The 22454-nt window shown below is 38.7% G+C and overlaps 1 protein-coding gene across 2 annotated transcripts in view; it reads left to right on the top strand.

The window, feature by feature from the left end:
• The window catches only part of nbas (NBAS subunit of NRZ tethering complex), a 258738-nt gene that overhangs the window by 104477 nt on the left and 131807 nt on the right, over positions 1-22454 (top strand). Inside the window, exons 34-38 of one of the 2 annotated variants that reach the window (XM_067417672.1) lie at positions 3283-3440; positions 4022-4093; positions 10638-10808; positions 11325-11438; positions 13385-13508. In XM_067417672.1, coding sequence (XP_067273773.1) covers positions 3283-3440; positions 4022-4093; positions 10638-10808; positions 11325-11438; positions 13385-13508 — 639 coding nt within the window. Of the gene's footprint in view, positions 1-3282; positions 3441-4021; positions 4094-10634; positions 10809-11324; positions 11439-13384; positions 13509-22454 lie in introns of both variants that reach the window. The other variant, XM_067417671.1, reaches the window with a different exon arrangement.

Raw genomic sequence — 22454 nt, 5'->3', positions numbered from 1 at the left:
ATGATTTGAGAGTAGTTTTCTCTTAAAACTCTTAAGGACAACATTTTACAGTATTTTTTCCCAATTAGCATTTAAAGGTACAATATTTAAGATTTTGTAATAAATATCCAAAAACCATTTGTTCATTGTGATATATTTCATGCAATTGTGTACAAAACAGATTCCAAAAAAGTTGGGACACTGTACACATTGTGAATAAAAAAGAAATGCAATAATTTACAAATCTCATAAACGTATATTTTATTCACAATAGAATATAGATAACACATCAAATGCTGAAAGTGAGACATTTTTAAATGTTATGCGAAATATTGGCTCATTTTGTATTTCATGAGAGCTACACATTCCAAAAAAGTTTTGACAGACAGGTTGCAATAAGAGGCCGGTTATATATGCATATAAGAAACAGCTGGAGGACCAATTTGCTACTTGGCAGAGTCTTTTAGAAGTCAAGATGGGCAGAGGATCATCGATTCCCAATGCTGCAGTGAAAAATAGTGGAGCAATATCAGAAAGGAGTTTCTCGAAGAAAGATTGCAAAGAGTTAACATTATCTACAGTGTATAATGTCATCCAAAGATTCAGAGAATCTGGAACAATCTCTGTGTGTAAGGGTCAAGGGCGGAAAACCATACTGGATGCCTGTGATCTCAGGGTCCTTAGACGACACTGCATCACATACAGGAATGCTACTTTAATGGAAATCACTACATGGGCTCAGGAATACTTCCAGAAAACACTGTCAGTGAACACAATCCACCGTGCCATTCGCCATTGCCGGCTAAAACTCTATAGGTCAAAAAAGAAGCCGTATCTAAACATGATCTAGAAGCACAGGGGTTTTCTCTGGGCCAAGGCTCATTTAAAATGGACTGTGGCAAAGTGGAAAACTGTTCTGTGGTTTTTGGAAAACTAAGATGTCATGTCATCCAGACTAAAAGAGGACAAGTTGAGGACCCAAGTTGTTATCAGTGCTTAGTTCAGAAGCTCGCATCTCTGATGGTATGGGGTAGCATGGGTGTGTTGGCATAGGCAGCTTACACATCTGGAAAGGCACCATCAATGCTGAAAGGTAAATACAAGTTCTAGAACAACTCCCATCCAGACGTCGTCTCTTTCAGGGAAGCATTTTCCAACATGACAATGCCAGACAATATATACTGCATCTATTACAACATCATGGCTGAGTAGACGGAGGATCTGGGTACTGAAATGGCCAGCCTGCAGTCCAGATCTTTCACCAATAGAAAACAATTGGTACATCATAAAGAGGAAGATGCGACAAAGAAGACCTAAGACAGTTGGACAACTAGAAGGCTGTATTACACAAGAATGGGACAACATTCATAATTATTCCTGAACTTGAGCAACTTGTCTCCTCAGTCCCCAGACGTTTGCAGACTGTTATAAAACGAAGAGGGGATGTCACACAGGGGTAAACATGTCCTTGTCCCAACTCTTGATATGTGTTGATGCCATGAAAATTTAAAATCAACTTATTTTTCCCTTAAAATTATGCATTTTCTTAGTTTATACAGCATTTAGTGCACCGTTGTTGTGTTGTTCAGTCATGGATCATTATTATTCATTGGTGAGCTCAGAAAATCCCCAAAAAATCCATGGAGCCATGCAGGATTCGGGACAAACAGAGTTTGGCAAGCAGTGCAGTCCGCTCCTTTCCTGATCCTTTAACCTTGTTACACTGAGAAATAAAACAAGGATCAATATCGGCGTGGCAAAAAATTACATATTGTGCTTTTAAGCCTATTTGGCTCATTTGATCATAATGTTATTTCTGATCAGTGTATCTTTAGTGTTAATATTGAAATAGAGTCTGTAGGGTTCCCACATTATTAAAGCATCTGGCAATATCAGGGAAGTTTAAAAGTATGGTCTGCTGACGAAAGCTTAAAAACATGAAAAATATAATTGGAAATATTTGCTAGTTTGACTAGAAGTTGCTCTTTAAAGAGATATGATAAATCATTATCCACAAGTCCTGAAAGTACATGGTGATTCGTTTTTCATAGATGTTTCATCCAAGGGTGTTGTACAGCATCAGAATCTGCTTGCAGAATTTTGGGTATTTTCATAAGTGAGGTTTGAGAAGCAAAATGTTTTGTGTGATCAGCAGGACCATCGTTATCATTCTAGGCAGATTCATCTCTAGTCAGAGCTCAAAGGTGTTTTATGTGTGTGTGTGTGTGCGTGGGGCTGTTCAGTCAATGCGCCATCAGATATTGGAAAGAGACTGGTGTTGCGTGCATGTGTGTGAATGCTTCAGGCAGGGGTAGATTAATGCAGGCTTGAGAACAGAAGATGTGCTAATCTCTGATTGCTATCGGCAGCAGTCTCACAGCCTCGCTAACATCAGTGTGGAAAATGGGTTAGCTTCTCTCCTGCTTCACTGTGTAATTATTCAGTCACATGGAGAATGAGGAAGAGAGGGAGAGAGCTGGAGATTAGAAAGATTTACTGAATACATGAGGCAATAAGAGCCATGGATGGAAAAACAAGAATATAACTGCAACATATTCTTGAAACTATGCTAACTCGAAGCACAGCTACAATGTCTGGTGCTGAAGTAAGGGATTGTGGGTTTTGTTGTTTTGTTTTGTTTTTTGTTGCTGGCAAGAAATGTCTCTCTGTCTATCATTTGTTTGTTCTGTAATTCTTTCTGTCTATTAGATTAGATTAGATTGATTTATTTGTAAGGAGACAAATGCAATTTCATAAAAACACATGAACAAGCATGAGTAAAAAAACGCCAAGAGGTGGTTTTTCATCTGGCCAAGATGTTAAAAGAGCAATAACATATGACACAAATGTACATAGTTAATAACAACAATGACAAATACACAAATCTATTTATCTATCTATTGGACTATACGTCTGTCTGTCTATATAATGAGAAACCTTTTATACTTTTTCAATTAAGGTTTTGTCAAACCAACATTTATTGACAGACTTTCATTTTCTAGTTGAAAATTGCTCATTTAGCTGGTACATTTCTTCCGTTTTCATTATTCTGCCTTAAATTCAGATTTGAATGGCAATTAATTATTTATGAATTGAATCAGAATCTAAAAGGCGATCCTGAATAGTGCTCAACCCTGGAAAACGTTGGTTTCTAAGTGTCCTCTTTATGAGTTTTTTGTTGTATCTTTATAAATTCTCTCTCTATGGGAGTTTAATGTCCCCTGTACAGTATATGTCCGTGCTGTCCATAAATTTCTTGTTTTATTTTTTTAACTCTCTTACTCTCTTACTCTCTCACTCTAGGCTATAGTGATGGTTGGGATGTGTGCGCCCAGCTGGGGCAGTGTGAGACATACTCGCAGCTTTCTGCCCGTCAGGAACTGATGGCATTCTCCCTCACACACTGTCCTCCCAGCAGTATCCAGAACTTGTTAACGGCTTCCAATTCCCTTCATACGCAGGTGCCTGATCTGTTGTTCCTCTAACTATTTTCATATATGTATTTAGAGAAAGAGATTCTTGTTAGTGTCTATTCATTTTAAATACTTCAAGGAGAAACCAAACTCCTGATAATTTAAAACCCTAGGATGCCTCTTATAGCTGGTATGCTTTGTCTCTCTTCTATAGAATCATTTGCCAAGTGTTGTCAAGTTTGTGTTTTTTTGCATACCTTGTTTTGAATGCACTAAACATGGGCAGAATCTAGACTTAAAATGGAGCTTTTAAGTTTTGTAAATCGCCCCCAGCACACTCAAGCTGCCTCTATCTCCCTCTGTGTTGACTGCTTTGGTGTCAGGCTGCTTTCAGGAAAGACTTAAAGTAGATTTACGAATACCAAGATAGACACCACATTGAAACACTCAAAAGAAAATGTATTGAGGAATGGAGTAGTAATTTAAATAAGTTTTACTGCGGTGTCAAGTATAAATACTGGCAGAACGATTAAACATTTAAGAGCAAAGAAAATTGAAGAGAAAAAAAGGTATTATGCTGAAGGGTAGGAATGAAAAAGTCAATGCTTTGCTCTCTTCTCTTGTCTTAGGTTCTGTACCAGGCTGTAAATTACAAGATTGATCCCCCTCAAGCCCGGAGTACAGGCAGCGAGCTGTCAGAGGTAAAGAACAACGCTTCTGCATACATCACGTCAAAGGTCTTTATTTAAAGTGACACTTTGAAGAGCAAATTTTTTTTGAGTGATAAATCTTTGCTAATTTTCCTCCTTGAGTATTGTGCTTTACCTCTATACAACAGTTTAGTGTTACTCTTTCTGAGAAGCCTGTGTGTGAAAAATTGGTGCCTTGGTATACCCATAGCCTTTTCTTTATCAACATTAACCTTTGAATGCATTAATACATTTATTTTCACTGTTACAAACCCTTTCCCTTTACTAGTTCAATTGAAATGGTCCTATGTTGTGACGAATTAATTTTTAAATGTATAAATAAAACATTAAAGGGGTCATGACATGAGAAATCAAATTTGCCTTGATCTTTTGACATATAAGAGGTACCATTTAAACATCCTGCAAGTTTAAAATGTCCTCCTCGTTATATACGGTGTCAGATATAAGTGAATGGTTTATTTTTAAAGCATCCCGGATCACGTCAGAGGATTATGTTTGTTCGGAGCATTTTGTTTTGTAAAAGAGGCACAGTGTAATGGAGAGTTTGCAAAGTAAATGTTTATTGAAAGATGCAGCAGTTCATATTAGATGTGACAGCAGCTGCATCAAAACCCATAAGTAACTGATTTCATAAAGCTTTGTCTGTAAATTATGGTTTTATTTGGGTAATGTTTTCAAAGTATTTGTTGCGTGCAATAGCGAATGGGCGTGGATACTATTTCCTATGCAATGATGTTAGCCATTCATAACAGTGGCTGACAATACCTCAAAGGAGCCACTTTTTAACATCTGATCATTTCAGACTGAGGATCAGAATGAAGGTTGTAAATTTTAAAAAATCTGCATGTACGTTTGTTTGTTTGTTTGTGCGAAAATTGCATTAACATTGTAAGCAAACTTCAATTAACATATTCAAAAATCCATGGCATGACACATTTAAGCAAATATTATTTTCATTGTTATATTGAATCACAAGTAATTCTATTTTGAATATTAAGAACCTACATTTTTTCCGTTTGAAATGATAAATTGTTCACTGTAAGACCATGAACCTGCAATAAGAAATTAAAAAAGTGTTCATTTGGACTTCATGCTTTACTGTAAGCTTTCATTAAGTTTATTCATTCATGGCTATAACATGGCAAATTCATCCCCTGGATCATTACTTTATAGTGGGCTATAAAGCACAGCCTCTGACTGAACTATGAGTTCAATGCCTCAGTGACAAACTCTCTCTGCATTTTTCATATGGTGTGAATATGGCTTCAGAGCCCAGCTATGTTACTCACAGCAAGCACTGTTTTCACCTCGCCATGAGGAAAAAAAACACCCCACGTTTAAAGATTCATGTGTGCACAAAAATGCATTTTTGTAAATGTGTGTGTGGTGTTTATTTGCTAAATGTGCTTTTTAAAACTGAATGAAGTATTGATGAGGTCAAATGCGTGATTCAGCTTTATTCACACGGTCTAGGAGGGCTTTGTAAGCTAGTGTTCATTTCCTGTGTCTGACATTTTTGAAAAGTTCATCTAGCATTGCTTTAACATGTAAACACCTGCATTCCCTTTAGTTTTTGTCATGTTGCTACAGAGCTCTGCCAGTGCTTTGCTCAGTGGATGGCGGAGAGATTTCCTCGCTCAGGAGTCAATTTACGTCTCTGTGCCTATACCTTCATTTATAATGCATGTCGACTTTAGCGCAATGAGATGACTACAGTAGCGCTTTTGTTTATTTTATAGGATTAAAAGGAAATCTCGATCCCTGCTGGGATTTCCTCTAGTTCCTTTTGTCTGTATTTTCCCTGCTGGGTAACCACTTGCCTTAGGTAAATTAGCATATTTGCCACCTAATTGCAACATAACATTTTCAGTCCTGACTGCCCATGATTTGGCATCATTAGAAGTCAAATTCTGACAAATCATTGTAGTTAAATGTATGTCAAATATCTTAGCCTGATAAATAGACCTGTTGACTATAATTTGTCAATATTAAAGGTGCACTATGTAGTATTTTTGCAGTAAAATATCCAAAAACCACTAGGCCAGTGTTATATATTTGTTCTTACAATATCCAAATTTGTTTACAATTATTTTTAAATTGTGAGAAAATTGCTATTTTAAACATAGACCCGGGACGTCTGTGCGAGTCGCCTGTACCTGTTAACCTGAATCCCAACTTTTGAAAAAATCCTAAGAAATGCATACTCAGACTAAAACAAGTACAGTTTGTGAATTCTTTGTACTAAAAGCATAATTATAGTCTCATTTGAAAGCAGACACCTGGCAGTTTACTGTACAGTCAAAAATGATAATATTTTTTATAATCAAAAAAGCTATAATAAGCTTCAAAGTTTTGTAAAGTTATTAAAAATGTATTTGTATGAAATATCTTTATGAAAATAAAATTGAATTTGGCCTTGTAGCAATCTAGAAATGCACTACAGCTAAAGCCAGAAGTCTGAGCATGTTATATTTCAGATCTGAAGATGATAAGTCTAAAACTCTGAATTTTATTAAACGTTTTACAAGATCGTTTCATGTCATTTTATTTTGAGATATCTCAAAAATATCAACTGATGTTTATTGCCACATCTTCTCAGCTTTCATTCAGTGTATTGCCTCTATTGTTTAGAGGTGCAAACTGCCCCATTCAGTTTGTCTCCCCGGCACACATTCCCACTTCTGCGGACTGGTTATGGCTCTAATTTTTATTCTTTTGTCTGCATTATAATTACTAACGATTCTCTATTCAAACTGTTCTATTCAAACCTCATTTCTAAATCAAACCTCTCACTTTACCATCACTGAGACTCTATCGAATGCATTTCATCCAAATAAGCATTTTAGTAGTTTTACATTTAGAAAATGTTCATAAAAATGAAGTATCTACTCAGTGGCAGGTGCATCTAGGGCACGCTAGCATGTTAGCTTAGCACACCAGCAAAACAACAATTTATACGATTAAAATCATGTTTTATTCAAAACTTGCTTCATATCACTTTATACTTTATAAGTCGAATGTTTTATATAACAATATGTGATCTCATGTAGCTTCGGGTCAAAAAATCAGACAGAAAATATACAATGCTAAAAGCTATGTGGAATAGCATTGCATTATAAATATAATCTATTATGAAACCACCCAACATGGCATTAAGAACACAGACCAACCATATATTGCCGCGATTGTGTGTTTATTGTCTTAAAATGTGTGTATATGCATAAAATAGCGATCTGACGATCTCTGGAAGCTGTTTTGGTTATGTCAGATACTTCCTGAATGTCACATGGTGTCTGTTCCTCATCCATATATGGGAGTGAATTTTCAGTAGTACAGCTTTCCAGCGCCCTCCGGCTGCCAGAATGAATTGAAAACACAGCATATCACAGTCTACTGCGCTCATAATCATACATCCGCGGATTTTGGATAAAGATTGAATAAATAATACTTCTCTGTATAGAAATTTGACTCAAACATTTGAGACTCTATCAATATTTCTCCACATCTGCATACATTTGAAGTAAAAGCCCTGAGGGAAGTTGTTTTGTCGAGTGTCTTCATGACGACCACAGAGGAGTTTTTTATGAATGGGAGCAAATGACGCGCATATTACAATCAAAAGGTAGCGACGCCCATGATCATATTCATAACTCCTGGCACATATTAACACATTACAGTCACTATAAGACTTTGAGAATAAAACAGAGGTAAAAAATTTAAACTTTAGTATTAGATCTTTTTAATGATGTATAGTTTGTCAAGGTAATTACTTACATCTGATAGTAATTTTGAGCTAATTTAAGCAAAGAGAGCTTCAGTGCGTCCACGTCCTCGTGAAGGGTAAGAGGTTTGCGTCATATCTGCGTTACCCTCGGTTTCCGATTTTATTCTGCAGAAACGCTTTACTCTTAGAGGTGTGCAACAAGTGTCACAGCAGTCGCTGAGCAAACGCACAGAGCACAGTCCCGCTGCTCTCCAGCCGTGTATTTGCATAACAATCGCTCCAGCGGCCTTGCTCAGCTTCCTTTAACACTCAGCCCTGCTCTGCTTCATACTACAGTAACATTAATAATGACATTCATGATCATGATTTCTGTCCGGGTCCTATCCTGATTCTTTTCCACTGGCTGTGAGCTGAAGACCACATGTCCCAAGAATCTAAGCTTAAACTTGCCGTCATCAAGCTATGCCTTTGTTTTTTAATAGGCGCCCTCTAGCGGACAAAAAAGTTACATTTGTAGCTTTAATGACATTTTAGAAAATCCATTTTGACACTTTTCTAGCCCTAAATCATGTCAGCATGAAATCAAAATGGACACTATTTATAAAGCGATAGTTCACCCAAAACTTTAAATTAGCCCATGATTTACTCACCCTCAAGTCATCCTAGGTGTATATGATGTCTTTCAGACAAATTGATTTCATTAAATAGGGATATTGTTCTCATAAAAACACATCGCTTCACTTCAGAAGGCCTTTATTAACCCTTCTGGGCCATATGAAGTACTTTTATGATCGATATATGCCCTTTATAGACTTTATATGCCCTAACAGAAACAGACATTTGCTGACAAGAGCCAGGACATTTTTATTATAACTCTGATTGTGTTCGTCTGAAAGAAGAATTTCATATACATCTAGGATGGTCTGAGGGTGAGTAAATCATGGGCTAATTTAAAGGGGGGGTGAAAAACTCAGTTTCAGTCAATCTCATGTCAATCTTGAGTACCTATAGAGTAGTATTGCATCCTTCATATCTCCGAAAAGTCTTTAGTTTTATCATATTTATAAAAGAAATATGGGCTGTACCGAGTCTTTCCGGAAAAAACCGAGCGCCTGGAGGCATATCGTGTGGGCGGAGCTAAAGAATGACGAATGTGCACAAAGCGGTGACGTCCTCAAGCGTGGAGAAACCCACGGCTATCTCAGCTAATACAGATAATGATCCACAATCAAATATGAGGCTGAAATAAATTGAACAGGAGAAACGGCAACATCAGGACGTCCGTCTCTGTGGTATGTACTGTATTTAGGGGCCTTTGTGTGTCTTTACGCGCAGTTTATGAGGACATGATTCGGTTTATGGACTATTGTATGTGACTAGACCTTAGAGGTAGCAAGCAAAACGGTTTAGCACGTCAGAGTCAGACTAGTGTTATACAGAACAACAATGGAGTAAGTTAACCGTTAGCGCATTTGAATGACGAAGCACGCGATCGTGTCGTTTACTGATGTTTACTCATGCGACGGTAGCCAATAGCAGAGACATTTGAAGTTGATTTACTCATTGGCTGCTTCCAAAGTAGGACCGAAACTTTATCGCTGGGACCGCTCTGTCAAAAACACACTTCTTTGGTATGATTTGGTGAAGTCCTGTGACAGCAGTGACCGTGGAAATCCACTTTGAGACGCGACTGAAGCGATGCCTTGAAGCTTCCCGTCATTTCTGCGTTCAAATCGGTTCAAATGCAGTGCTGTCTTCCCGGAATGCTGTGCTGAAGCGTTGAAGTCGCTCGACGTCACCCATAGGAATAAAGTGGAGCACGGCGCGTCATAAGTGTTCACGGACGACTGGATCTGCACCTGAGAGACTGTTTACGCCGTGCATTTCCTCTCTTGCTCTAGTCACGCGCGCGCACCCTACCGGGAGAAGAGCCCGTACAGCCCATACAAGGACCTTCCGATCTATTTAACGTCAAGTAGACCCATACTCGGAAAAAACTCGCCGAAACTTGTGAGAAACCGGAAGGAGTATTTTTAACACAGAAATACTCCATCAAACGTCCAACATTAGTTTTTGAAACTTTGTCTATGTTTAGGATGGGAATCCAAGTCTTTGTTAGAATCCAAGGTGTAAAAAGCTCAGTATGCATGAAACAGCATTTCACCCCCCCCCCCCCCCCCCCCCCCCCCTTTAAAGTTTTGGGCGATCTAACCCTTTATAAATAGTGTCAATTTTTGGCTAATTTTCATTTTCTGGGTGAAAAATCTATTTAATGCATGGTTCTGGTCTTATTGAGCAAATAAAATAAATCTGAAATTAAATTAAACAAAACAAAACAATTAAAAGAAGTGAAATTAAGTAAAAAAATATATAAAATTATATAATGTATTTTAAAATAAATAATGTAATATAATAAATGTATATACCTTTGATATTTACTTTTAATTTAAATTTAAAGATGCACTGCATAAAACCATGTATTTACTGATATATGCCATTGTTCTATTACAGTTTTAGTATATTATCATGTATTATCATGTAGTAAAATACTCCAGGCAATCATAATCTTTTGGTTATTGTTCATTAAATCACAGCATCATTATCCTAATTTGTCAAGTTAATTCTCTTTTATTTGTCAAGCACTTAAACATCTTTTTTTTTACAGCATCTTCTGAGAAAATACTGTCTTAATATCCCTGCTGAGAAAGTATATTATAGTCCTACTATATATTGACTATTTGCTGTAGCTATAACCAGTGTAATACCGGTCATTATGGCTCATGTCTAACCTTCCCTGGCTGCCCATAGCAGACTGGAGCGGCTGTTCCTGGATCAATTAACCCCACCGACCTGCTACACAGAACCACAGCCCGCACCATAGAGGTCCTAACCAACACCACCATGACCACCAGAGCTGTGCTGACCTCCGTCAGCGACTCCCATTGGTGGAGGGAGTCTCTCAGCTTACTTCGCCCGCTGCATGTAAGTCACATTTAAATTCGGGCTGAAACGTTTTGCTCACCACTCTCAGAAGGGTAACCGCGCTCCTCGCTCCATTATGCATCACTCCTCTTCAGAAAACGACCGCCAGGAACAGGTTGGACAAAGCTCAACAGTGAGACTCGCCTGCACATTTTTTGGCAGTTTTTGCTAGTCCATTAAAGTCTGGCATGATTGAACGAACCTCTCCCCGGCCGATGTCTGCGTGTCTCTTTGTGAAGTGGTCTGCTTTTTGAGTTCTTGTTTCCGGTCCCTCAATCTGCGGGATTTGCCTGAGTCTTTCCTGTGAAATGGTTGATGACAAGCAGAGGCTTGTGGATTTATAATGGCCTTCCATAGTGACTCCATAGCCCCCCACCCCCCCCTTCTTGGCAGAAGGATCTGGCGCCTTACGAACGTTTATGAGCACGGCTGAAACATTAATGGCTCCTGCATGCATGTCTGTGAATGTTTTATGAATATTCTATGAATGTTTAATGAGCGTTTATCTCCTCTCAGGGACAAGCCGCGGATAGAAGCCGTACCGGTGCGACCAATCAGAACGCTGATCTGGAGAGGCAGGGGTGCAGTCCTTTCTACGAGGAGCTGTTCGACGATCCATACGTCAATACGGTAAATTTGACTATGTCTCCTTCCTTCTGGTTCTCATCTGTCTATGTTTTTCTCCTACAACTTTATTCTCTCTTTCTTTCTCATTCCCATATCTTGGAAGAATCACAGCTGTGATGAAGGAAAATATGAAGTTTAGTTCTGAGTGTGTACGTGGTTAAGGATATTTTGTCATTTAATTAGACTCATGTTAACTTTCCTCACTGGGACACAAAAGCAGATTTTTTTAACCAAACCATTATGATACTTAACTTCATTATCTATCTGAACGAAAACAAAAAAATAAATGAGGAAGAAAAGAGTGTGGTCCGCTAATGGAGACGAAATTGGGCAATTCGAAACAAGCAAAATTTGTGGCAATTGGAACGGAATAGGCCTACCAAGGTTCAACAACACACCGATCAGATTGTTTACTTGATTGCTGGCATAATTATTCTTGAACAAACTCCCTCCTTGACTCTTAAAAATAAAAGATTTCAAAACAGACTATGTCCACAATTTTAAGGCTTCCGTCTATCTCTCATTCCTCTTCACTAAAGCAAGACCCTTGCCCCTATCCAAACAGAATTGGAATGCTGGGTGGGGTCTGGTGCTGTCTGGTGCCCAAACTAAAACTTTAAATTACTTGGGTGGGCCCGCTACAGATGGGAGGAGAGGTGGAATGATAGAATACAGATGAGTTTCAAATGAAATCAGAGCCAACCTAACTGACCAGGTCATAAATATTTGTCTTCAGCGTTAATGATGGAGTTCAGCCCTATATAAACATTGTGCCACCGTCAATGTTCCAGGAAAACAACTGCTCCCATCCACTGGTGTAGTGTCACACAACGCTGCATTTGGGCTGGACAATACAGAAAGACTCGAAAAATGTTAAACTCCCTCAATGAAATCCACTTTCTGCAAGGTGATCAGGAGCAAATTGAGATAAATTGTGTAGTTGTGTAATGTCCAATTTCACCATTCAGCACTGGTGCAAAAGTGGTTATGCATCACCCACCACACACATTTCAGGATGATATTCCTTCTAGGATATTCTCAAACCTTACAACTAATTAAGTCTTCTTCTATGGAAGAGGCTTTTGGAGAAGGTGAGGCACAAGGATATATCTTTTATCAGCTTTTTCCCCCCATGATGCATACCTCAGCATATATGAAAAAAATATGCTGAGATGTTGATTCAATTCTTTGACCAGATGTAAATAAGAACAAAGTTAATTAATTCAATGATTGCAGTAGATTATTATTATTATTATTATTTTTGTGGCAAAAACCCATCGTTATACAACTAAAACTCACCATTAAAGAACTTATTTTCATTCATGTATCTGTGTATCTACAGCTGAATTTGTTATCAAATCAACAGAGAACACACTTGTAGTTTTGGTGTTTGATAAATGCATAATAGAAAAAACTGCAGTGCTTCATTATGCAGTTAATACTGTTTTGCCAACATAAGAGTTTGCTGAGTTAATTGTTTTGAGAGCAACTACATTCATTTGGAGAAAGGTGTCAAATCGATTGAGAAAAACTTCCATCAAATAATTTACAGTTTCCACAAAAATATTAAGCAGCACAACTGGTTTTCACTGATAATAATAAGAAATATCTCTTGAGCACCAAATCATTATATTAGAATGATTTCTGAAGGATCATGTAGCACTGAAGACTGATCATGAATCTCTGGGGTAATGATGCTAAAAATATTATATAATAATTTTGATCAAATAAATGCAGCTTTACTGAGCATAGAATACTTTTTTTCCCCAGAAGCATTTAAACATCTTACTGATCCCTTAACATTTGAATGGAATGTATTTTTTTTTTTTTATCACAATATTAAATGGATTTGGTCCCTATATATATATATATATATATGCAAAACATTTTCAGAATAAGCAAGAAAAAACTAAAAGTGTAATATCCCCTCTCCTCAATTTCTGTTTTAGGCTGAGGATGTGTATTGCTCGTATCACTACACTCCTCAAGAAGACTTTGCAGAAGTTTTACTACGAACAGGCAAACTGGCTGAAACTAACAGCGAGGGACAGCATCTTTTTCCTGCAACTGAAGGTAGTGCTCATTATACAAACAGTTACACCTTAAATCAACTCTCATCATGGTGACTAGTGACCTCGACCGTCCCAGGTAACCATCCGGCATCAGTCATCTCTCATCACCCTCTTGTTGGTTGTTGTGTCCTTGCTAGGAATTCTGTAATCTTTCGCCCCTGGGGCAGCTTCTCGGGTACCAACCGCTCCCTCTGCCCGGCCTCATCTCTCCCTGATGTATCACCACTAGCTGGCTACATGTCTGGAAGAATAGCGTCATATTGATTAATTAATGTGTACTCACCGCAAGCAGACAGCAGTAAATAATGCGTACCCTCCCGATACAAGAGAGATAGCGGCTAGTCAAAATATCAAGGCCTTTTGCTTCAAGATGGATGAGGCGAATGAGAAAATCGATGCAGAGTGATGGGAGGGGTGCAGGAACTTTGGTGGAAGAATGCAAATAGCAAATCTCCCTTTACCTCTTCCTTTCTTATCCTTTCTGTTAATTCCTCCGGTGTCACTGTCGTTCAGTTGCACACAACAGGCGTAAAGTCACCTTCGGGAGGGAGAACGTGAGATGAAAGGAAAATGCTTGCGTCAGGCTGATAATGCTAAATTAATGACCTGCCCGCTAAAACGTATGCTGAATACACCTCATATAAGAACAGTCATGGTTCTTTGCTCTTGTTTAGATATTGCACGCATGTCCTCTCTAATCTCTGTTCTTATGTGTGAAATGCTTAGAGGTTTATGAATTAAGGATGCTTTCCGCTGCTGATATGGTCAGCAGTTTTTCCCCCTTTTTTTCCCCTTTAGGCATCACACTTCTGACTATGCAAGAGTATTATTTTTCATTCCATTTAGAGGTGCTGTCAATTGATTAAAAATTAACTAATTAATATCATTTTTTCTGTAATCAATTGCGCTTAATCACAATTAACATTCAAGTTTATAATATATTGTTGAACGTTATGCTATAATGCTACTCTGTGCGTTTGCTCAGTGGTTAATTAGTTACTATGAGACACTTGTTGCACACTGACTAGATTGATATTAGACAGTTGTTAAAAGACACCTGTCCACAACCTCAAACAATCAGACTTTAAACTCCACCATGGCCAAGAGCTGTCAAATGACACTAGAAACAAAATTTTAGACCTGCAATGGGTAAGTGATAGGCTTGGTGTGAAAAAAAAAACAAAGTGTGGGAGCAATTATTAGGAAATGGAAAACATACAAGTCATCTAATAATCTTCCTCGATCTGGGGCTACATGCAAGATCTCACCCTGTGGGGTCAAAATTATCACAAGAACGGTAAGCAAAAATCCCAGAACCACACGGGGGGACCTAGTGAATTACCTGCAGAGAGCTGGGACCAAAGTAACAAAGGCTAACATCAGTAACACACTACATGGACTCAAATCCTGCAGTGGCAGACATGTCCGGGCCTTCTTAAGTTTGCTAGAGAGCATTTGGATGATCCAGAAAATGATTGGGAAAATGTCATATGGTCAGATGAAACCAAAATATAACTTTTTGGTAAAAACTTAACTTGTTGTGATTAGAGGAGAAATAATGCTGAGTGGCACCATACCAACTGTGAACCGTGCAACAGTTTGTAAGAACCTTTTGGCGACTTACAGAAAATGTTTGACCTCTGTCATTGCCAACAAAGGGTATATAACAAAGTATTGAGATTAACTTTTGTTATTGACCAAATACTTATTAACCATAATTTGCACAAAAAAAAAATGAAATCAGACAAAAATTTCAGCGCTTATTTATCACTGCATGTCTTTAGTAAATCCTGACAGTCTAGGAATAAAGTAAATTGATCTCTTATGGATGGGCCATGAATCCTTGGTTCACCAAATGGAGTCGCTCAAAACAAAGAAACACTGCTGTGTGCTGCTTAGAGATGCACAACTGTTCTGCCCTAGCTTTATAGGTAATATTTTTATCAGCAAAATATTGTGTCTAAAGTATTACACAATATTAACTTAATTATTGAACTGTTGTATAAAATTAATATCACATTTTCACTATTTGGGACAAAAGCAGCACTCGTGTGATATTGCTCTCGTTACTCGTGTGATATTGCTTAACTATATCATGATATAAATATGAGACAAACTCATACAGGAGTATTTTTGTTTCAATTATTTGAACTAACTGCTGTAAATGCATTAATAATTTTAATGTGTTATTTTTGTAACTAATTAATCAAATAAAGGTTTTGAATAGAAAGCCGTATTTGTTTTTTAAATAAATACATTTATTTATTTCATCCTGTCAGGTTCTTTTTTTCTAAGGGTATTCGGTGCCTGTCTAAAGCTTGTCTATCTTTTTTGGTCTCTCTCGCATACTTTTACACTTACTCACTCACACACATACACACTCTAGAATAGAACACGGCACAAGTTTTTAAGTGTAATGACAGCCTCAATCTCTGATCATCTTCCCTGTGTCTCTGTGTGAAGCCACACCTCTAGTTTTTCGATGTTAAAGGCACTTTGACGAAAGATGTGTTAAAAGAAGCCATCAAACAGCTGAGAACACTAAAACATTTATTGTTAGGAGCGCTATCACCTTTGTTATTTCAACACACACAAGACTCCCTCTGCTCCATCTGTTTTTGATAACATTGTCTTGCCAAGATTGTTTGACGTGCAAAATTCCTTTGATACCATCACAGGCTCAGAATAGCAGAATAAAACCCAACATGCTATTGCAGTTCTTTAAAAAATGGGAACTGATGGGCTGCTAAAAAAATTACTCTCACATTACCTGCTGATTGTATTTGAGAGTCTGGTGCTGCGTATGTCTCCACAGCAGTCTGTCTTTGTTTCTAACAGTAACATTTTTTCAGTAGCTTTGCACATTCTGTTCTTGTGTGGAATACTGCAGGGTTAATGAATGTTTACAGTCGTCCCACAGGGGGTTTGTGGTCAGCTCCTAATTGATCAAATCTAGCCACAATGCCTGTAAGGGTTAGTTCTCGGTTAAATGAGGTGAAGCTTACAATGTCAAGGTCATTATCACATACACTTCACAGATGTTTATTGAAAATAATCATGCAGTATGTTGAAGTGTCTTGTATAGGTCCATTAGAAAATGTTGAAATTAACATTAAGATTAATAAATGCTTTAGAAGTACAGTACTGTGCAAAAGTCTTAATAAATATAGCTGCGAGCAGCAATTAATGGTGCCAGGTGCAAAGAAGCTAATAAGACATGCCACTGCAACATTGAGCAATTAAAGGCATATTAAGATGATTTAGGCTAAATGGATGAACAATCATGTATACAGTCACTAATATGATTTAATGGTTTATCACTGTTGTCTAGTAGGTGGCACAGTTACAAAATTGATGTAGTGTGGTCAGAGTGAGGTGACAATGGCACAGGCAAAGTTTGGTATTATTATGTCAAAGAATTGCAGAGATACAGCCTCAAGAGTCATTTTGGCATCATGGCTCAAATTCGTGGCCATTTGTCCACAAGGTGAAGCTGCCCTGAACATTTTTGAGTTCTGTCAGGGCTTAGTGCTGAAGACGCATACCGATACGTCAATGCGTTTGTAAAATATGGAACTTTTCGACAAAATTCAAAATGGCCGACGCACAAAATGATTGGTATGGGAAAATTGGGTATGTTATGGCTTGGTGTGATGCCCCGAATTTAAAGAGACCAGTTTTGTGATTTTTCGCTAAAGCATTCTGACGTTATCATCAAAAATATAAAAACTAATTGTATCTTTGGACCACTAGGTGGCACTGTGCCGAAACGCTGCAGGTAGCCTCAGGTCATGGTTGGCATAACACACACCAAGTTTGGTTAGAATATGCTGAAGCATTACAGAGATATAGCCTGACTTTAATTTTTTGTGGGCACTTTGTCGATTTAATTCACGAATTATTCGAGTTTGACTAATCATCTTGAATCTAATATTGTTTTGTCTGCATGGTCTGAAGATAATCTGGTTAAATGTTCATGAAAATTATAGCAACGGCCTAGGAGGAGTTAGAAAATTCAAAATGGTGGGAAAATGTTCATGATTCAGTCGAATTGGCTTGAACCAAGGGATCAGAGGAAACGATAATTTAGTTTATAACCCCTTCAAAATGTATTAGTATAAACGTGTGTGAAATTTTGGACAGGTGGTGGCGTTAGAGGGATTGAGTTAGAGACTTCAAATTTGCTAGGGTGACAGCTCAGACCGTCCTCTATGAGTGTGCCAAATTTCATAACCTTCCTGGAAGCAGTTCTATAGGCTGCCATAGACTCCCAGACAGAATAATAAGAAGAATGCCAACGATTTCATTAGGTGCCTTTGCATCTTCTATGCTTTGCCCCTAATAATAATTTGTACATTTACTTTTCTGGGTACTCAAAATGCTTTACATGGATCTCTTCATTCCCAGCAATGTGCAGCATCCACTTAAAAGTATTTAGTCAGCCACCAATTGTGCAAGTTCTCCCACTTAAAAAGATAAGAGAGGCCTGAAATTTTCATCATAGGTACACTTCAGCTACAGAATGAGAAAAAAATCCAGATAATCACATTATCTGATTTTTAAAAAAATAATTTATTTGCAAATTATGGTGGAAAATAAGCATTTCTGGCTCTCACAGACCTGTAACTTCTTCTTTAAGAGGCTCCTCTGTCCTCCACTCTTTACCTGTATTAATGGCACCTGTTTGAAGTTATTAACAGTATAAAAGACACCTGTCCACAACCCCACTTCAAGACTCAGACTGAATCTGCAATAGGTAAGCAACTTGGTGTGAATAAATCAACTGTGAGAGCTATTATTTGAAAATGGAAGACATACAAGACCACTGATAATCTCCCTCGATCTGGGGCTCCATGCAAGATCTTACCCCATGGGGTTAAAATGATCACAAGAACGGTGAGCAAAAATCCCAGAACCACACAGTTGGACCTAGTGAATGACCTGCAGAGAGCTGGTACCAAAGTAACAAAGGCTTAGTCTAGAAATCTAGACGCACCCTACCGGCAGCAAATCCAATCTGCCCGAGAGTGTCATCTAGCAACTCTCAATACACTTCTGAGCTGTAAACGCCAAACTCTGGTCGGGCCAATCGCATCGTGTATAGAGTCAGTGGACGGGGCTTAACATAATGATGGCCGAGTTGTGCTTGCGTGCTTTTAGTAAACACAGAAACTGGCGAATGGCGGTCTTTCGAATCAGCTTTGAACGCGACTCTGGAAGACTTGGAGTTAAGCTTTTCTCTGAGGAAAGAACAAAGAACGGCACTGAAGTCATTCTTAAGAAGGAAAAATGTGTTCGGAGTTTTCCCAACCGGATACGGCATTTCAACTAGCTCTGCTTCACTTTTCGTTGCTCTGGTTGTTTGTAGCGCTATCCAATTGCGTGCACGCCGTGCAGAGGGAGTTTGAAAGACAACCGTTTATCCCGCCCCTTGGATTGAGCCCTGTCAATCGTGAGTTTCCAGACCAAACATCTTGATGTGGGTCTGGCTTGTCAGGCTAACAAAGGCTACCATCAGTAACATGCTACGCTGCAGGGACTCAAATCCTGCAGTGGCAGGTGTGTCCCCCTGCTTAAGACAGTACATGTCTGGGCCCATCTGAAGTTTGCTAGAGAGCATTTGGATGATCCAGAAGAGGATTGGACTTAGAATATCGTATGGTCAGATGAAACCAAAATAAAACTTTTTGCTAAATACACATCTTGTCATGTTTGGAGCAGAAAGAATGCTGAGTTGCCTCCAAAGAACACCATACCTACTGAAAAAAGCTGTGGAAACGTCATGCTTTGGGCCTGTGTTTCTGCAAAGGGGCCAGGACGACTGATCCGATTAAAGGAAATAATGAATGGGACCATGTATTGTGAGATTTTGAGTAAAAACCTCCTTCCATCAGCGAGGACATTGAAGACGAAATGTGGCTGGGTCTTTCAGCATGACAATGATCCCAAAACACACTGCCTGGGCAACAAAGGAGCTTAAAGCAACAATATCACCCTGTAGCCCAAGACTGGTTTCCAACTGAAGCTAAGCAGGGCTGAGCCTGGTCAGTACCTGTATGGGAGACCAACTGGGAAAACCAGGTTGCTGCTGATAGAGTTGATAGTGAGGCAAGCAGGGGGTGCTCACCCTGTGGTCTGTGTGGGTCCTAACACCTGAGTATTGTAATGGGGTGCTCTTTTGTCGCTGCTTATTGGGGCAGCAGTGGCTCAGTGGTTCATGTAGGTTGGCTACAAACTGGAAGGTTGGTGGTTCGATCCCCGGTTCCACCTGACCAAGTGTCGAGGTGTCCATGAGCAAGGCACCCAACCCCAGCTGCTCCCGACAAGCTGGATGGCGCCTTGCATGGCTGACACCGCCGTCGGTGTGTGAATGGGTGAATGTGAGGCAATATGTAAAGCGCTTTGGATGGCCATAGGTCTGTTAAAAGCGCTATATAAATGCAGTCCATTTACCATTACCATTTGTCAAAATGTGTCAAAATTTGATTGCCTAGAAACGCGCTATATATATGTAACCAATTATTATTACTGTCAAAGAGCACCGTCTTTCGGATGAGACGTTAAACCTAGGTCCTTACTCTCTGTAGTCGTTAAAAATCCCAGGATGTCTTACGATAAAGAGTAGGGGTGTAATCCTGGGATCCTGGCCTAATTTGCCCATTGTCCCCTGTCTATCATGATTTACTAATAATCCGCATATAATGATTGGCTTAAACACTCTGTCTACACTCCACCAATCAGCTGGTGTGTGGCGGGTGTTCTTGCGCAATATGGCTGACGTTGCATCATCCAGGTGGATGCTGCACACTGGTGGTGTTTGAGGAGATTCCCCCTTCTATGAGTAAAGCGCTTTGATTGCCTAGAAACGCGCTATATAAATGTAACCAATTATTATTTGTATTATTATTCGTAAGAAGCATTTCAAGATCCTGGAGTGGCCTAGCCAGTCTCCAGATCTCAACCCATTAGAAAATCTTTGGAGGGAGTAGAAAATATGTGTTGCCCAGCAGCAGCCCCAAAATATCACTGTTCTAGAGGAGATCTGCATGGAGGAATGGGCCAAACTACCAGCGACAGTGTGTAAAAACTTTGTGGCTACTTACAGAAAACATCTGACCTCTGTCATTGCAAACAAAGGGTATATAACAAAGTATTGAGATGGACTTTTGTTATTGACCAAATTTTTTTTTTTTTCACCATAATTTGCAAATAAATTATTTAAAAATCAGACAATGTGATTTTCTGGATTTTTTTTCTTAGTCTGTTTCTCATAGTAGAACTATGATGGAAATTACAGGCCTCTCTCATCTTTTTAAGTGGGAGAACTTGCACAATTGGTGGCTGGCTAAATACTTTTTTGCCCCACTGTAGATGATGTAATAGCGGCCATTTTGCGGCAGAACGCCCACCTCACACCAACTGACTGGTGGGGAGGAGACCAAGTGATAAAGCTAGTCAGTATATTGGGATTATTAAGAGGCCATGATGGACAGAGGCCAATGGGCAAATTTGGCTAGGATGCCAGGGTTACACCCCTACTCTTTTTCCGAAGGGCATCTTGGGATTTTTAATGACCACAGAAAATCAGGACCTTGGTTTAACATCTCATCTGAAGGACGTTTCACCAAAAAAACGTCTCTGTTACGTATGTAACCCGCGTTCCCTGAAGAAGGGAACGGAGACGTACGTCCCGTCGCCAGGTGCTGTGCTTCCGCTAGGAGCCCAGTCACGTATTCGGCTCCTCACCAGAAAAAAGCATTGATCTGCCATTCCACTTCCTATTTATACCTGCGCTGCGGGGCAGAGCGTGGAAAGTGCGGATCACATGCCAATCTCCGATTGGCTCGTTTTTATACACTCGAAGTGGATAGGTCTCTGAAGTCGGATCCCAATTCGTCGGTTCAGTTCCGACGTACGTCGGACGTGACCGACTGAAAGGGAACTATGGTTTTAAGCCATTTATTTATATCTTTTGCTATAGTGTGTCAGTAGCAAATATCATTCTACATTTCTAAACATTCCCTTTGCCAATAATTGTATTAATCCAGTGAGATATTTGAATTCGCAAGGAGTCTGACATCAGCCGGTATGCTACACACAAAGGTCTGATCTCCTCATCTCCTCATCAAGTCTGTTTGTGATTACATGAAGAAACAGAAAAAACACAAGGCACTCTCCTGAAAATGCCTGGCTGTTTGTGCTTGAGCATTTTGGCAGAGCAGCATTTTTTTTTTTTCCCAGTTGAGACCAGTACCGGCCCGACGTGATAAGTGATATAAGCTGTTGCAAGGGGGCCCCTGTGGCCACCAAGGGAAAATAGGAAAAAAGTGAACAAGATAAGAGTGTTACATTTTAAAAAGATATTGTTAAAATGACAGTTGCTGCATCATGTCTTACTGGCTTAATTCGACATTCACAAGCATTTTAAAGACGATGTGCCACGGTTTCAGTGTCGTGCGTTGCATTGTTATCTAGGGCACTTCAAAATATGTTAATAATTCTAGATACCTTAATATCCTAATTGTTTAGAATGCATATTAGTTTATTTTCCATCTACCAGTGCACTTCTACAATACTACACTGTAAAAAAATATTTAGAAAAAAAGTTACCTGGTTGCCTTAATTTTGAGTTCATTGAAATTAAAAATTTGAGTTAATACAATGAACATTTTTTGAGATTCGACAACCTTTATTAAAATATTATTAAAATATTTTTTAAGCATATTGGGTCATTGTGTGTGTTTTATTTCTGATGACACAGTGAAACATTTCAAATTGTGCTATTTTCATGTTTTATCAATTTTTTATGTGGTTCAGATACAAAAATATTTTGAGTTTCTATTTATTAAACAAGTTTCCTTCATTGTATCAACTCAAATTTTTAATTTCAATAAACTCAAAATTTTAAGGCAACCAGGTTACTTACTTTTTTAAGTTAAACCAAAAC

This window comes from Pseudorasbora parva, chromosome 15 (assembly GCF_024679245.1).
Source record: "Pseudorasbora parva isolate DD20220531a chromosome 15, ASM2467924v1, whole genome shotgun sequence".
In the NCBI taxonomy this organism is placed as follows: Eukaryota; Metazoa; Chordata; class Actinopteri; order Cypriniformes; family Gobionidae; genus Pseudorasbora; species Pseudorasbora parva.
The sequence above is the reverse complement of the archived record's forward strand: the minus strand, read 5'-3'. Positions and strand labels throughout refer to the sequence as shown.